Source organism: Lepus europaeus, chromosome 5 (assembly GCF_033115175.1).
Source record: "Lepus europaeus isolate LE1 chromosome 5, mLepTim1.pri, whole genome shotgun sequence".
Classification (NCBI taxonomy): Eukaryota; Metazoa; Chordata; class Mammalia; order Lagomorpha; family Leporidae; genus Lepus; species Lepus europaeus.
In genome coordinates, this window is record NC_084831.1 from 126,865,936 (window position 1) to 126,882,120 (window position 16,185).

At 59.0% G+C, this 16,185-nt stretch overlaps 1 protein-coding gene across 2 annotated transcripts; it reads right to left on the reverse strand.

Annotated features, from left to right (window-relative positions):
• Positions 1-1,917: 1,917 nt before the first annotated feature.
• On the reverse strand, positions 1,918-8,821 carry FCGR3B (Fc gamma receptor IIIb). Of its 2 annotated transcripts, none has more exons than XM_062193729.1 (5): positions 8,763-8,821; positions 7,998-8,018; positions 7,393-7,650; positions 3,900-4,154; positions 1,918-2,665 (listed from the first exon to the last, which is right to left on the reverse strand). In XM_062193729.1, the coding sequence occupies exons 1-5, from the start codon at positions 8,785-8,787 to the stop codon at positions 2,478-2,480; spliced, it is 747 nt and encodes a 248-aa protein (XP_062049713.1). In that variant the 5' UTR covers positions 8,788-8,821; the 3' UTR covers positions 1,918-2,477. The 2 variants fall into 2 exon arrangements, with proteins under 2 accessions (XP_062049713.1, XP_062049712.1); XM_062193728.1 differs by lacking the exon at positions 8,763-8,821 and adding an exon at positions 8,622-8,693.
• Between the last annotated feature and the right edge of the window lie 7,364 nt (positions 8,822-16,185).

Here is a 16,185-nt window from a genome sequence, read left to right on the forward strand (position 1 = left end):
AGCCCTGCGCCGGGGGACCGCGGCCGCTCTGGGACTTCTGACCTCTGCCCGTGCGCTTTCCGGTATCCGGGCCGGCCCTCAGGTTCCCAATTCGTGTTTTGATTCGCATCAGTGCGCCTTCCAGCCGGCTCCAGGACTCTGAAGGCAGGAAGGGAGGGCGGCGCCGCTACCAGGAAGATGAAAATCTGTGTCTGGCCCGACTTTGCCCGGAAGCTCTCACCTGAGCACGAGTTAGCGAGCCCGGGATCAGCCCTGCGGCGCCCCGCTGCCCGCACCCCCGGAGTCGGCGCCTGGATGTCGGGGACCGTGCTCCTTCGTCCCCATCCTCTCTTCCCCGGGGGCCGCCGCACTCACTGCGCCCGCCTCCCTGGCTCCCTGGCTCCAGCTCTCCTTCGCGTCCGCCCTCCTGGCTGCGGCCAGAGAGGCCTGGGAGACAAACCTCAGGTCTTCAAGCTCCCTCCGCGGCTCGCGGGGCCCCACACGATTTCCTCGGCGCCGAGGCGGTGCCCCTCTTGATGGGCCCCGGGACTGTCTCCTGTCCCTCCCTGGCCCTGCGATCCCAGCAGGACCAAACCGCCCGCTTCTGCCCGGGCTCGGGCTTTAAATCCTGGCCCAGGGACCCTTGGCCTTTCTCCACTCTTGGCCTAACCAACTGCTCTGCATCCTTCGCCACCAGACGGAAGCTCCAGCCGCTGCCCTGCGGCCCCTCTGTGGCCCTGTCTTTCCCACTAGAAGGAAAGCTGCTGCACGGATGGCGCCTGCGCCCATCTGGTATCTTCAGCGCTTAGACTAACACGTGTGAGCGGAGTGCCGTGGTTTCCCAACGCCCCTGTCTGGCCCTCAATCTCACCGAATAGTCGCAGATGGCCCCGAATCGCTTCGGTTTGTAGCGCACCGCGCAGGCAGTCAGGCTGTGGCTCTGCCTGGGCCCAGGCCTCCACCTCCTGCCTGGCCGCGGCTTCCCCCTCCCGCCGCAGTGCTCCGAGCCCCTCCGATGCCCACCCGCGCCGCCGGCTGCACCCCCCGCAGCACCCGCTGGGCAGCTGTGGAAAGGGCGCTGGCGGATCCACGCGCCCCGTGGGCCAATGGCTGCTGCGGGAAGAGGGCTTCTCATCAACCTTAGCCAAGCTCTGATGGCATTTTGATCAAGAAATGAAAGCGAGAGAGGATTGCTCGGGCTTCGTTCCCAGGGCTTTGTCCACCTCGGTGAGAGCAGCAGGCAAGACCCTGCAAAGAGCTTCATGTTTGCGACTTCTAAAGCAGCAGGGCTGAGCTACAGCTCTCTTCCGTGGGCAACGATGGCCTCTCCACCCCAGCCCCCACGCCCATGGGAGCTGGCTGCCCAGGGACGCGGTGCCATCACTTAACTCCGGGGAGCTCAGAACCTTTGCTATTGGTGGTCGAACCTTGGTGCCATCAGTGCCGTGAACCCAGCTACACCTGAATTCCACACGGAAGCAGGAAAGCTGGTTTCGTTGTCCTTGCCTGTCCTCGCGCTAACCTCCCCCCCACACCCAAAGTGTCTCAGCCCCAGGCTGCTCCTCCCCGGCACTGCTGGGTGCCTCTTCCTTGCTGTGCTTTCTCTTCCAGACACCGAGAAGTCTCTGTCCACTTAGGTCAACCCGGGGCAGCGAGCTGCTGTGGTCTTTTCCATCCCCCAGCCTGCCCCCAGTCCCTTGTCCCCACCCAGGCCCCTTTTCTCCCTGGGACCACCCTGCTCCTTCTCAGCCTTCTGCTGCCTGGCCGAGGTCTCCTGCCGCTCCCACGCTCTGTCTGCAGGGCGTCTGGGGGTCTCTGACCGGCAACCTGCAACAGCTGTGCTTTGGGCGCCACCGCAACCATTCCTTCCCTGATTTACTTACCCATGTATGGGAGCAACGTCTATGCATTTTAAAAAAGATTTTATTTATTGTTTATTTGAGAGGTGGAGTTACAGACAATGAGAGAAAAAGGTCTTCCATCCACTGATTCACTCCCCAGATGGCCACAATGGCCGGAGCTGAGCTGATCTAGAGCCAGGAGCCAGGAGCTGGGACTCCCACACAGGTGCAGGGGCCCAAGCATTTCATCCATCTTCCACTGCATTCCCAGGCCATAGCAGAGAGCTGGGTCAGAAGAGGAGCAGCTGGGACTAGAACGTGCGGCCACATGGGATGGCTGCGGGCAGAGGTTTAACCTACTGAGCCACAGGGCCAGCACCGACTTCTGTGCATTTAAAGGGTCACCATCCAGAGCTGATTTGCTGTGAGGGAGTGGTTGGGCTGGACAGAGGGTTCGTGAATCTCTGAGATTTGGGTCCCCCGGGCATCACTGTTGGCACTTGGAGATCACAGGCCTCTTCCTTCCACTGGGGAGGGCCCTGCGGGTCTCTTCCTGCTGCTGGCAGAGATGCCGGGTGGGGATGAGAACATGGCAAACTCAGGGGGACATTGGGAGCTCTGCTGCCACCGCCCTTTCATTTCCCCCAGGGTCAGGGGTCACTTGTCCTGAGAGCCCAGGCTCTTTCCCAGTGTGTGCTCCTTCCTGGCTCTATGTGAGCTCCGGAGGTCTCTCTGCACGGAGAAGTACAGCCCCGTGTCCGCTGCAAGCAGGAGTCCCATCACCAGGCAGAAGGCGATCTGGTGCCACGGGAGAACGGAGGACGAGACGACCGGATTTACTGGACCTGGTAGGAGGTGCGGAGAGATGAGAACAATGACAGCCGTTCAGGCAGACATGCAGAGTCATCAGTGAGGTCACCAGGGGCCGTCTTCCTTACACCTGCCAAGAGACAGGCTCTAGGGAGTGGGGGGGGGGGTGTCTTCCTTACACCTGCCAAGAGACAGGCTCTAGGGAATGGGGGGGTCTTCCTTACACCTGCCAAGAGACAGGCTCTAGGGAATGGGGGGGTCTTCATTACACCTGCCAAGAGACAGGCTGTAGGGAGTGTAGGGGGGTCTTCCTTACACCTGTCAAGAGACAGGCTCTAGGGAGTGGGGGGTGTGTGTGGGGGAAGCCTGTGCTTCCTCCCACTGACTCCTGCTTAGTGCTCCCCGAGCGGGCACAGTCACCAAACCCTGGGCCACAGCTTTGCTTGCCAGGTGGGGAGGCGACAGGAGTGTTCAGCAGGTCAGGCTGGAGCTGGCTTTTGTGTGACAATTGGGAAGTTGTCAAATAATTGTGTCGTCTGTAAAATGGGACGTGTCTCCCTAAGGACTCGGAGATTCTGTCGTAGGGTTCTGGAGCCTGTCCAATTCCTACATGTTTCCTGATGGCTCAACACAGGCACTGGAGTTCTTGGCATGGCCTTAGAGACACCTTTCTTTCTTTATTATTGGTTTATTGACTGCGCCTGTAAGTGGAGTCAGCATTAGCGACCCCACGACGTCGCACAGGCCCGCCATGCTGGTCACAGGTGCAGCTGGCATCAATGTGCCAAGCAAAAGGCGCCCAGCGCAGGCCAACTGCCCCGCTCCAGGAGAGGCCCAGGAGGCTCAGGCAGATGAGGGGGCCCACCCTCGGGCCCGTGGTGAGTCAGGGGCAGGGCGGAGCCGGGCCTGGGCCCTGTCTGCGAGGGGATGAGGGGCTCCGGCCAGGGTGCATCTTGGCTGGGCCTTGAGGAGGGCAGGGAGGGATGGGCCAGCAGGATAGGGACCCGACTTGGCTTGTGGCAAGGACATGCATGCTTATGGGGGAGGAGCTGTGGCTTCTGCTCCTCTGTCGCGCTGCAGAGTCGATGACACCTCTGAGCGTCACGAGAGGAACAGGCTGACACACAGTGGCCAAGCCTCCCCGCCATCAGGCACTTCGGCCTCCCTGCCGGTCTCAGGAGGGACCCACGCCGAGAAGTCTGCCTTCCCCAGAGGGCAGTGCCGGCTCCACGCACGGGCCCCGGCTCGCTAGGGCTGAGCGGTCCTCACCTTGAACAGTGATGGTCACAGTCTCCGAGGACACGTTGTGGTGCCCGATGAGGCCCCTGCAGAAGTAGGAGCCACTGTGGTTGCGCGTGGCTTCTGGAATGTGCAGGTCGGAATTTTGATGAAAATACCTCAGGCCTCTGCCATTGTGGAGATAGGTGACCTTGTGCAGGTTCCTGTTCTTCCAGCTGTGGCACCTCAGCTGCATGGGCTCCCCTTCCTGGAACACCCACCGCGGGGCCTGCAGCACCAGCCAGCCTGAAACCACAGACACCCGCTTGCCTCAGCTCTCCGTGGCGAGCTCCTGTGAAGGGGACACGGACCGCCGGACCCCAGGGCCATCCTCCGCTGGCTCCCTTTGGGGAAAAGCTGGCCTGCCCCAGCGCGCACGTCACACCAAGGCCTTCCATCTAACCGGGAAGAGGACACACCACCACGTGGTCAGAAGGTGAGGAGAGCGCAGAGGGCTGAGCGCTGAGGGGGCTGAGAAGCGAGGCCGGGGTCTCCCTCTGCAGGCTGCCTACACGCTGGACCCGGACCCGCAATGGCAGGGGCCGGGGACTACAGCAGGTCCTGGAGCAGACAGTGAACGCTGCCCTTGTAAGTGCCGATTTGCCCCTTAGAGAAGAGGGGGGTTTGAGAAGGAAGAGGCAGTTGTGGAGCTATTGAATGACTGCTGAGCAGGCAGGGGTCAGGTGGCCAATGGCGGCTGCAGGACCATGGAGGAGGGGCTGTATTACCGTTGGGGGCGGGGCTGGGTGCCCGAGATAATGGCGGTGTCTGAAGCGTCCAGGCCTCAGCGAGGGCGTCTTATCTCTGAGCACAGCCTTCAGAAGAGAGAATCCTTACGTCCCCAGGACACCTGTTCCCCCACCGTCCACCAAGTTGTCGGACTCAGAACCTGAAGTCATGGTCAAGAGGGGCCCGGAAATGTAAGATGATGAGGCACCTGAACACAGTGACACGAGAACGCGTTCCCGAGACAATGATCAGTGAAAATGGTAGAATATAAAGAATATTTATAAAGGAGGGCCAGCACTGTGCCCTAATAGATTAGGTCACCACCTGTGCAGAGTCTCTCATATGGGCGCCAGTTCAAGTCCCAGCTGCTCCACCTCCAATCCTGCTCCTTGCTCATGCACCTGGGGAAGCAGCAGAAGTCCTTGGGCCCCTGCACTCACTTGGGAGACCGGAAGAAGCTCCTGACTGCTGGTTTCAGCCTGGCCCAGCCCCAGCTATTGAGGCCATTTGAGGAGTGGATGGGAGAGCTCCCTCTCTGTACCTCTGCCTTTCAAATAAATCTTTTTAAACAAGTCCATTTCCTTCCATGTATGTATGTATGTGTGTGTATATATATATATATATATGATTTTATTTATTTGAAAGGCAGAGTTACATAGAGACAGGGAGCAACAGAGAGAGAAATCTGCAACCTGCTTGTTCACTCCCCAAGTGACCGCTACAGTCAGGGCTGGGTCAGGTTGAAGCCAGGAGCCTGGAACTCTATCCGGGCCTCCCCTGTGGGTGGCAGGGCCTCAAGCACTTGGACCGTCGTCTGCTGCTTTCTCAGGCACATTAGCAGAGAGCGGGGTTGGAAGCTGAGCAGCTGGGATTGAACCAGCACCAATATGGGATGCTGCCACTGCAGGCCCAATTTTAATATATATTGTTATGTTGAACCCAAATGACTTTTATAATAAGGACAAACTAAAATTTACTATAATTTAGAAAGCCTTCTGCCTCACGCTAAACCAAACCGGTAGAAATGTTTTGATGAAGGCTCTCTAGCAGGAAGATTTACTGAACAGAAGGTAATCTTTATTTCTTACCAAATACAACATTTTTTGCAGGCATTGTGGCATAATGGGCTAAGCTGCCATCTGGGACACGTGCGGCCTGTATCAGAGGGCCTGTATCGACTCCTGATTCTACTGCAGATGCAGTTCCTGCTCGTGCCTGCCCTGGGAGGCAGAAGATGATGGCCCCAATAGGTGGGAGGCCCATCTCTGGTTCCTTGCTTGCGTCAGGCCTAGCCCAAGTTGCTGCAGGCATTTGGGAATAAACCAACGGGTCTAACTCTCTATGTCTCTCTCTATGCGTGCATCTGTCTTCTGTCTCTCTCTCTCTCTCTGTCACTCTTCCTTTCAAATAAATATTTTATTAAAAAAGATACAGCATTATCAAGAAAGGCCATGGCTGTATATATCTCTGACGTTTTCAGAGGAGAGAGGCTAGGCTATGGCTAAAGGGTAGTCAGGTGGCCTTTGGGGGCCACACCTGTTCCGGTCAGTCTGATCATGGACTCCGTGAATGTCCACACGTACACTTGGCCAGCACCTTCTATTGAGCACTCACAACATGCAGGCAGTGTGCACACTGGGCGGCCCACATGACTGAGACACGCGGTCCCCACCCTCACGGAATCCACAGTCTTGCGGGAAGCTCACTTCTCAGAAGTCATCAGAGTGCACTGTGGTAAGTGACAGCGGGCTGAGGACAGCGGCTGCAGCCCAGCGAGAGTGCAGCAAAGCCACTGCACCTGAGCCAGTGCAGAGATCTTCTCAGAGGGAGACACCAAGAACTGAGTCCTCCGGGGTGACCAGGAGGTCGCCTGGTGACCATCATGCTCACGGCCAAGGCTACTGCAGCCTGTGGGCTGACATCTATAGCCAGGATCTAGAGCGAGTTCAAGGCCAAGGAATCCTAGGCTTGATTTCGCCATTGCTGCCTCTTGACAATTTCCCATTTTATTTGGACTTAGGTGGCCACTGACTTCCTTCTTGGAGCTCTGGGGAGTGAGGGCTGCGTCTGCTGGGCGGTCAGAGGCAAAGGAGCCACACACCCCAGCTGCATGGGCCCAGTTCACGGAACCTCAGCTACAGATCCGCCTCTGTCCACTGCACCTGCCTTCCCTGCGGGCTTGCTCCACTCACAGACATTGCACAAATGAGGCAGCCATGGAAGGGGAGCCAGGCTTGCAAGCTGACACCAGGGAAGACCCTGCCTCCAAATATTTCCCCTCCAGGCACCTGATGCCTGGATGCTGCTAGGAGCACACAGACTCCCACTCCATGCTTAACGGTAGCCGTGCACTGAGAGCGGGGAGACATGGCCAGCTTTATCTGCAGGGCAGGTCTGAGTGTGGCATGACGGGCAGGGAGGGGCGAGACGTCACCAGGGGATTCGGGGTGGTTTGGGAAGTGGCTTAGGGATCTGTGTGTCGGAGCCAGCATCAGTGCCGTGCCCTGACGTCCGGTGGCACCTTGCCCTGTGTGCACGCTGTATGGACGGGACTCCTGCAGGGGCGAAGGCCCCAGACCTGTCTGTTACACGGGGGCCTGGACATCTGCGGAAGGCCTGTGGACGGCTAGAGCGGCTGCTCTGTCTGCGATGCCCTTGTCTTGCTCTGGTTCCTTCAGCTCCTGACTCCCCAGCGTTTCAGGGCCGCTCGCCTCCCCCATCAGTGGTGCAGTCCCTCTTCCCTGCACAGACTCACCGAGATGGACACGCAGCTGCACTGGGTCGCTGAGCGAGGACAGGCCCGTCTGGCACCTGTACTCGCCCCCGTCTTCAGCCCTGGCAGCTGTGATGGTGTAGGCGGGGGCCTGGCTGGAGAGGAGGCTCCCATTGTGCAGCCACTGTGTGGTGTTGTCCCCAGCAGGGTGGGGCCCCTGGCACTTGAGAGTCACATGGTCGTCCTTGAGCACGCTGGCCCACGGAGGGTCCAGGATCACCACTGCCTTGGGGACATCCACTGCGGAGGCGGGAGAACACGGGGTGAGGACGCAGGGCTGGCGGGGCCCGGCTGGCCCTGCCCCGGGAGAAGCCCAAGGAGCCTGTTGCACAACCACCATGGGCGGCTCAGGCAGAGCCACTGACTCAGCCTGTGAGCGTCTTGGCCTGGAGCCCCACTTTAGGGCTGTCCTGTCTGTTGAGGAAAACTGGCCAGACGAGCCCGGGGACGAGGCCCGCCGTGTTGGGGGAACTGCCCCGCCAGCCCCACCTCAGCCATTGCCCATGCGATGGTCATTTCCCAACAACCTGTGGCCAGCAGCTCTCACGTGCCTCCCTTGATCAATCCCAGACATGAAGCAAACTCACCAGCCCGCGAGGAAGCTGAGGCTGCAAGAGACAAGAGTGCAGGCGACACTGAGCCGGGCGGCCATCGGGGGCGGCAGGTGGGGACTGAACTGGGACCCCGCTCACGCCTGCCCTGGGAGCCCAGAGAGCGCTCATGGACACTTGTGCTGCTGCCTGCCCCTGGGCACCGACCTGCACCAGAGCCCCTCGCGCCCTGCCTACTCCTTGCTCCCTGAGCAAACTCCCAGGTTCAGGGCACAGATGGATCCCTGATCAAGTCAGACACAACCTCAACCCCAGCCCCTGGGGAGGGTGGAAACGAAAACTCACGGAGGACCCCTGGAAGGCCAGCCCTCAGGCCCCCCTTGGCATACTCTCCAGTGCCCACAGAGGGAAACTGAGGCCTGGGGGGAGGTGAGTGACCTCACACTCACCCTGCACCCCCTGATTATGCCCCAGTCAGAACCAGCTGCCTCCTCCTCTCTTGTCCCCCAGGGGTCAGGTTCGTCGTGGAAGCTAAATGCGGTGGTAGACACGGTACAGGTCCCGTCCCTGGCTGGCGGTCCCACCTCAGCGTGGAAAGGAGTCCATGCTGAACCCAGGACAGCTGGAGCTTCTCCCTCAGCCGGGGCCACCAAGACTTACCTAGAAGCAGCAGAGCCACTGGGGGCAGCAGCTGCCCCATGCTGGCGCACTGTAGTGAGCCAGTCACACAGACAGCAGGGACTCACGGACCAGAAAAGAGGAAGGAAACAGCCCCTCCCCTCCTGCCAGTCCGCCACTCACCACGTTCCTTTTCCAGGAAGCCCATCTGATTCTGGACTCCATTTTCTGAGGAGCGAGCCTCTCTCAAGACAGGAACAGGAAGAAAGAGCCTGGGGGAGGAGCAGGGGTGGGTGCACCCCCTTGCTGCCCCGGGTGTCTGACTGACCGTGTGGGACACATGACACCTGGCAGAGCAGATGCAATCAGGATGCTTGTGTCCCTCTGCTGGGTTTGGGGTACCCAGTGCCAAGAAGCGGGCAGTAAGAGCCTGGAGCTGAGATGCAGGATGGGGTCCAGTGGGCCTTTCTCAGATTTTCTCACCCTCCCGCCTGGCCCAGAACCATCTCCACCCCAGCCAGGGCCGGCCTGCAGGCAGGAAGGAGGTGTTTAAATCTTCAGCCCACTGGCTGTGTCTCTTGCAAAAGACTCCTTTCCCAGGGTCTGTAATCCACAGGGGATTCCACCTGCTCTGTGTGACACTGAAGAAAGCTGGGCCTTGAGAGAGAGAGAGAGAGAGAGAGAGAGAGAGAGAGAGAGAGAGAGAGGACCAAAGGGGGAAAAGCCGCTGGTGCCAGGCTGAAAGGAGCAGACAGGTGGGGCAGGGTGGAGAGGCGAGGGCAGCAGCTCCTCACCTTCGCCTCGGTGGCCCCAGGGCTGTGCTGTGCCCCAGTGGCTCAGGTTAGCTCAGACCCCTCGGGGCCCATGGGCCTCGACTGGTCTTTGGGCCTGGTGGCCAAGGGCTCCAGGGCTGCCAACCAGCAACGGTGCGGGCAGTGGGAAGCTTGTTGACCTCTCTCATCCCCTGATGCACCCACCCTTCCCCACCCTCCCCAGTCGAGGCCCCAGACCCCAACCCAGTGATTCTGCTTGGTGGAGCTACTCCCCCAGGAATTCCTGAGAGTCCGGGCAGGTGTCATCGTCTTGGAAAAGTCTAGGAGGAGAGGAGCAGATGGGTGTGGGCCCTGATGCTTGGGTGTGGAGTGGAGGCAAGGACTGGCACAGGTGCAGCTGCCCGCTGCCTCCGACTCACGCCCTTCCCACCCAGAATCACAGACACTCTGCTTCTCGGGGTTGGTTGGTGGTGTTTTGTGCCTGCGTGGAGTTAATGCTCCTTCCCATCGCCGTCCATCCACGCCACCCACCTGTTCTTGCAGCGACCCCTCCCCCACTGGGCCTTGGACAGCGGCCACCCTACTGCTTCTCAAGTGGTTCCTTTACATCTTGCAAAATCCAGACCAGGGCCAGTATGTGGAAACTTTAAAAACGAGCTCTGACCAGCTTTATGTTTTAAAAGAAAGCGCACGGCGTACTTCTCAGGAGCATTGAGTTGGGCTTCTAGGGTGGGAGAATCCCTGGGCCAGTGACAGCCAGGTGAACCCCGCAGCACCTCCCCCATCACAGGGGCTGCCGCTGTAGCGCTCACACCCGTTTGGGCCCGCACGGCGTGGTGCGGTTCTGGTTCCCGGGGGCGGGGCCGTGTGGCGAGGATGCCCGGCTTCGCTCTGCCTCCGGTGACGATCTTCAGAGTCGGCTTAGCCCCAGCACGTGATCTCCGCTTTCCACAACACGCCGGAGCCCGGAGTGGATCAACACCGGGGACGTGTTCGCCTTTTTTGTGGCCGCCATCTTCCTGCCTTGGATGCGGGACGGCCCGGCCGAGAGCAGCCACAAACATGGCCAGAGCAGTAACCCAGCCTCAGGCTCCTTGCTCAAGCGCCTCAGCTGCTTCCTCGGGAACCTGCAACAGCAGAGGCCCCTCCGGGGCTGCGGGCGATCGCCGAGCCGGGCGGGGCGTCCCTCGGCTCTCTCACTTCTTCCCAGTTCCCCAAGTGCTTCAGCCCCGTGCCGCGGGGTGCGAGGCGCCCGTCCCCTTTCGCTTTCTTTCTCTGGGGCTTCATTTCCTGCTCGGACTCAGCTTCTGTCTGTGGCCCCCGATGCGGGGCGGGGGATGCGTCAGGTTGGAAGGGGAAGTGACCCAGGCGGAGAGAGAGAAAGAGCAGCACAGCCTCTGAGTCACCCTCCGCTCCTGCTCACGGGGCCACACTCAGGGAGGAGGTGATGACCTCAGCCTTGGGCGCGGTTGAGTTCTTGTGGTTGTAGAGACCTCAGGGGAAGGTGCCAAGCCGGCGTCTAGACACGCGGCCCGGGAACTCAGGCGACAGGGTGGGACTGAAGACACAGTGTAGGGGACCCCAACATGGCAGGTGCTTGGAATTCTGAAGGGGCCTGGCACTGGTTAAGCTGCCACTTCCCACAGGGGCATCAGAGTGCAGGTCTGAGTCCTAGCTCCCCCCCTTCCGAACCAGCTCTCCTGCAAATGAGTCTGGGGGAGGCTGCAGAAAATGGCCCAGGTACTTAGGTCCCTGCCACCCACGTGGGAGACTGGGAGGAAGCTCCTGGCTCCTGGTTTTGGATGGGTGCAGCTCTGGCCGTTGTGGCCATCTGGGTAGTGAACCATCGAATGGAAGACCTCTCTCTCTCTCTCTCTCTCTCTCTCTGCATCTTCTCTCTCTGTGTAACTCTGACTTTCAAAAAATAAATCTTTTAAAAAAAAGAAAGCTCTATATATAAACTCCCCCCCCCCCATCATGTGACTGTTTGGGGCCAGGGGCTTTGAAGAAGTAATTAAGTGGACCCTTATCTTATAGCCCTGTGTCCCCGTGGGCAGGGCACTTTAGGATACAGATAAGGGCAGAAGGAGGATGAGCGTCTGCAAGCCAGGGAGAGAGGCCTCAGAGAAGCAGCCCTGCCAGCACCTTGATCTCAGACTCAGGCTTCCAGAACCGTGAGCACAGAAATGTCTGTTGCTAAAGCCACTCATTCTGTGCCATTTATTGTGGCCGCCCCAGAAGCTCGACAGGCAGCTGGAGGGTAGGTCTGGGACTAGGCCTGGCCCACCAGCATCTCTTCTGAATCCTCAGGAAGCGACACCTGCTTGCTTGGAAAGAAGATCTGCGTGGGAGGGCGGGAGGTGCTTGAGTCCCCAGCCGGCACCGCAGCTGCAGGGCCTGACCTGTTTCGTCTCCAGCCAAGAAACCCCCTTGCTCCACACGTCTGGATCGTGATGCAGTTCCTTGCAACTGAGGGTCATAAGCCACACGGTAAGAATGGAGAAGCAAGGGTGGTAACTAAAGGGGACCAAGGAAATAGAGCTCATTGTAATGGAAGTGAAGCTCGAATGTGTTTCTGTGTCCTTGGGAAGAAGACAACAGAATGGGAGAAGCTGGATGCCTGCCAGGGAGAGAGCCCTGGCGAAGTCAGTGTGACTCCTGGAGAGACTGGAATAGAACAGGGTGGAGAGCTGCTTCTGAACCAGTTACCTCTCCCTCGGAGCTGATGGCATGGGGGACAGGGTGAGAGGCACACCAAGTTCATTCTGAGATACTGAGTAAGAAGAGCAGTTTATATTTGACAGCCCTGATCTCCCTGTCTGGGGTTGGGGCTGGGGGGTCTGCACTGCTGGAGAGAGAAAGGGTGAAGGATGGGTCAGGAAGGACCTGGGGCCCTAGAGAAGATGTAGGGTGGTCGTTATGGTGAATGGGAAAGGGGCGACTGCTTCTATGTGAAGGGATCACTGAGGTCCCCGACCATGGGAAAAGGCTTGTCAAGCAACGCCAAGGGCCCAGCTGAGCTCGGAGGTTCTGGATTCGTGGCTGGGCGAATCCTCAGCACTGGCAGTGTTTGTCCACGAGGACTCGGCACCAGCTGCGCTCTGAGCGGCCTGCCCAGGGCAGCCCTGAGCAGGAGCGGGGGTGCACCCACACCCCACAGCGCCTCCAGAGCAGCTCACCTGGATCCAGGAAACACCCGGAGGAAGGCCCATGGTGTAGCTGGCTTGGAGAAGGGCCTTAGATGGCGCTGGCTCATGCCCCGAGCAGCACCGAGGTCTTCACTGTGACTCATTTCTATTTCTTTCTTTCTTCCCTTTTTTTTTTTTTTGACAGGCAGAGTGGGCAGTGAGAGAGAGAGAGACAGAGAGAAAGGTCTTCCTTTGCCGTTGGTTCACCCTCCAATGGCCACCACGGCTGGAGCACCATGCTGATCCGAAGGCAGGAGCCAGGTGCTTCTCCTGGTCTCCCATGGGGTGCAGGGCCCAAGCACTTGGGCCATCCTCCACTGCACTCCCGGGCCATAGCAGAGAGCTGGCCTGGAAGAGGGGCAACCGGGACAGAATCCAGCGCCCCAACTGGGACTAGAACCCGTTGTGCCAGCGCTGCAGGTGGAGGATTAGCCTAGTGAGCCGCGGTGCTGGCCATATTTCTTTCTTTTTTTGACAGGCAGAGTTAGACAGCGAGAGAGAGAGAGAAAGATCTTCCTTCCATTGGTTAACCCCTCAAATGGCCACTATGGCCGGCATGCTGCACCGATCCGAAGCCAGGAGCCAGGCGCTTCCTCCTGGTCTCCCATGCGGGTGCTGGGCCCAAAGACTTGGGCCATCCTCCACTGCCTTCCCAGGCCACAGCAGAGAGCTGGACTGGAAGAGGAGCAGCTGGGACAGAATCCAGTGCCCCAACTGGGACTAGAACCTGGGGTGCTGGTGCTGCAGGTGGAGGATTAGCCTAGTGAGCCGTGGCGCCGGCCTCATTTCTATTTCAAGACCCTAAAAGCCCCCAGAGGTGCTCCCAAGTTATCTGTCACGTCACATTCCAGGGAGGGAGGGAACCACCAGGCAGCCTAGACTGACCCAGATACTACTGCAAGAACAACCCAGGCACAGACGATCAGAAAGTATCCAAAAGTCATGCCTTGCTTCGTTTTCATAATAAGGATTGAGCTTTATTGCCACACATGCCGTCTGTGCGCCTGCGTGAACCTGCCCACCCTGCATGTAAGGACAGGAGCTGCCCCTCTAGCACGTGTGTTTCCCCCTAAATACACTCATTTCCTCTACTCAGGCAGTCAGGGCTTTGGAAATGATTCATCACAGTCTCCTTATTCGCTGCAAGGAATTTACTTTGCGTGACAAATCCTTGTGGTGCATTTCTTGAGTGACCTCACCAAGAAAGGGGCCCACAGCCTTGGTGGGGGGCTGCGGCGCTTTCATGGGATCATCTAAGACAGGGAGCGAAGAGAGGCTCTGTGAGAAAGGCAGACACCGGCCTGATTGTCCTTGCTGTAGTCCAGGACTAGGATTCCAGTTATCTATTGCCGCATAACAAAGCAACCGAAAGCTAGTGACATAAAACAACAACCCTTTGCTTGTGTAGTTCGGATTCTGTGGACTAGCAATTCCGATTGAGCACAGTACGGGTGGCCTCTCACTGACCCACAATGTTGGAGGCCTTCCCTAGGGAGATTCACACAGGTGGGGCTGGAGTCCTTTTGAAGACTTCATAACATGTCCGGTTTCTGGAGGAGGACGGCTCAAAGGCTGGCTCACTGGGAAGCCTATATGTAGCAGCTCCGCGGGGCACCTGGACCTCTTACCTGGGAACTCAGGGTTCCAAGAGCAAACTTCCAACAGAGCAAATGGAAGCTGCCTGGCCTTGAATGAGGAGGGGAGGACCCTGTCCTCCGTGGGTCCGAGCAGGTAGAAGGGAAGCCCTGTTTGGGAGACAGGGCTCTCACCCTTGGAACGGAGTCAAGGGCCACTCTCTCAGATCTTGTTAAGGGCCACACTGAGGCCAAGCCATAGCACCTTGGAGGGCAGAATGGAGAGCAGGTGCCTGCACCTGGGGCTCATGCCTTAGCTCCCAGAGCCGAGAGAGGAGACAGCTGCTGTCAAGTCCACTCGTTCTGTGTGCTGGTGGCGGCAGCCCCAGCAGACGGCCAGGCAGCTGGGGGACAGGCAGGCGACCCAGGCTTGGCCCATTAGCGTCTCTCCCGGGAGGCTGAATCCTGACCAGGAGGCGCTTGCTCACGTCCAAGGGCGACCCCAGTGGCGTCAGTCACATCACCGGGCCTCAGAAGCAGCCGGTCCAGGTTTCTCACGATGGGAAGTAGGTTTCCTCACTGTTTAAGGCAGTGTAAGTCACGGCTTGTGACCCTCAGCCACAGCCGTCCCTCTGAGTACACGGGCGTCTTCCGAGCAGCCACTGCGCCGGCCAGAAGCTCCCCCCACAGGAGCTAGCAGTGCAGAGGAGAGGAGGCGGCTCTCTTAGTGGAGAAGAGGGAGACGGACCCGGAGGCCGGGAGCTCCAGGCCCGGCCACTTGACTCGGGGTCAGCTGTGGAAGCTGACCGGAGCTCAGCCCCTCCGTCTCCGCACTGAGAAAGCGGACAGGATGTTTGCCGAGATCCCCTGTGGCCAAGCGCGCACGTCTTCGTGAGCCTCACACGGAGGGAAGAGGACTCGACCTTGCTGCTGGCGGCACCACCGCTCCACCATGGGAACACCGCGAGGCCCAGAGGCGTTTCGTTGCCTCTCAGGACTTGCTTGTTTCGCATCAATCAGGAGACACAGCAGGCTCCGAGCTACGAATACAACAGGCAGCAAACCACTTACTAGAGAGCAGTCACTGTGCCACGTCTTCTACAGCGAGGGAAGGAGTAGGAGGGGAAAGCCGTGGTGCCGGAGGAAAAGAGACGAAGACTTTACGTGGGGGTGGGAGGCAGGGGGAACCAATGGGGAAACTGAGGCAGACGAACCCCCGGAACAAGAAAGGAAGTTGGAAGGAAGGAGCTCAGGTTCACAAGCACCGGGTCCTAGCAACAGCTGGAACCCGCACCGGCACAAGGCGCACAGAGAGGTCCGGAAACAGACGTCCCAGAGCGCAGCCCCGCAGCCCCGAGCCCGCGGCGAGATCACCAGACACGGGCAGAGGCGGACACAGGGAGCAGACCTGCAGGGAGTCGAACCGCTCTGGCTGTGCAGCTTACCCCACAGCCTGCTCACGCTGGCTTTGGTTACTAAAATAGCGCAGGACACGAAGAAGTTTCCGGAAATTTGATGTTTTCCGGGAGAGTGGCTTATAAACCCCATCTTGTGTGTCACCGCACTTCAGAGCATCTTAGACTGCCCCCAACCGCACAGTTTAGTTTCAGGAGAGGAGCGCGGGTGGCGTGCTGCAGGAAGGAAGCGCGGGTCTCGGTTTCAGTCTGACGGGGCCGAGACCTCAAGGCCCTTCCTTCCCTAGGACCGCTGCCTCTCTGCAAGGGGACGGAACCAAGCGGGGTTGTGTCTGCTCCATCTCAAATAGTCTCTGATCCCAAAGCTGGTTCCAGCGCTAGGGTCCAGACACTGCGGAAGTAGCCTTTGTCTTCTCAAAATCCTGGGGAAGCCAATCTGCAGCTTTGGGAAGCAATGGGATTTTCTAGCAGAGCTGGCCAATTTACCTCTGAGGGTTAAGCATTAGTTATAAGCATGAAACTCATGCTTTAATAACAAACTATCGGCTGGCGCCGCGGCTTACTAGGTTAATCCTCCGCCTGCGGCGCCGGCACAACGGGTTCTAGTCCCGGTTGGGGCACCAGATTCTGTCCTGGTTGCTCCTCTTCCAGTCCAG

What these genes read in the sequence shown, in the direction of transcription:
- FCGR3B (XM_062193728.1), bottom strand. Translation starts at nt 8,661, where the DNA reads ATGGGGCAGCTGCTGCCCCCAGTGGCTCTGCTGCTTCTAG. An exon ending in CTCAGCTTCCTCGCGGGCTG is followed by an intron (nt 7,651 to 7,997) that starts GTGAGTTTGCTT and finishes CCGCCTCCGCAG; the next exon opens with TGGATGTCCCCAAGGCAGTG. An exon ending in GCAGCTGCGTGTCCATCTCG is followed by an intron (nt 4,155 to 7,392) that starts GTGAGTCTGTGC and finishes CTGTGGTTTCAG; the next exon opens with GCTGGCTGGTGCTGCAGGCC.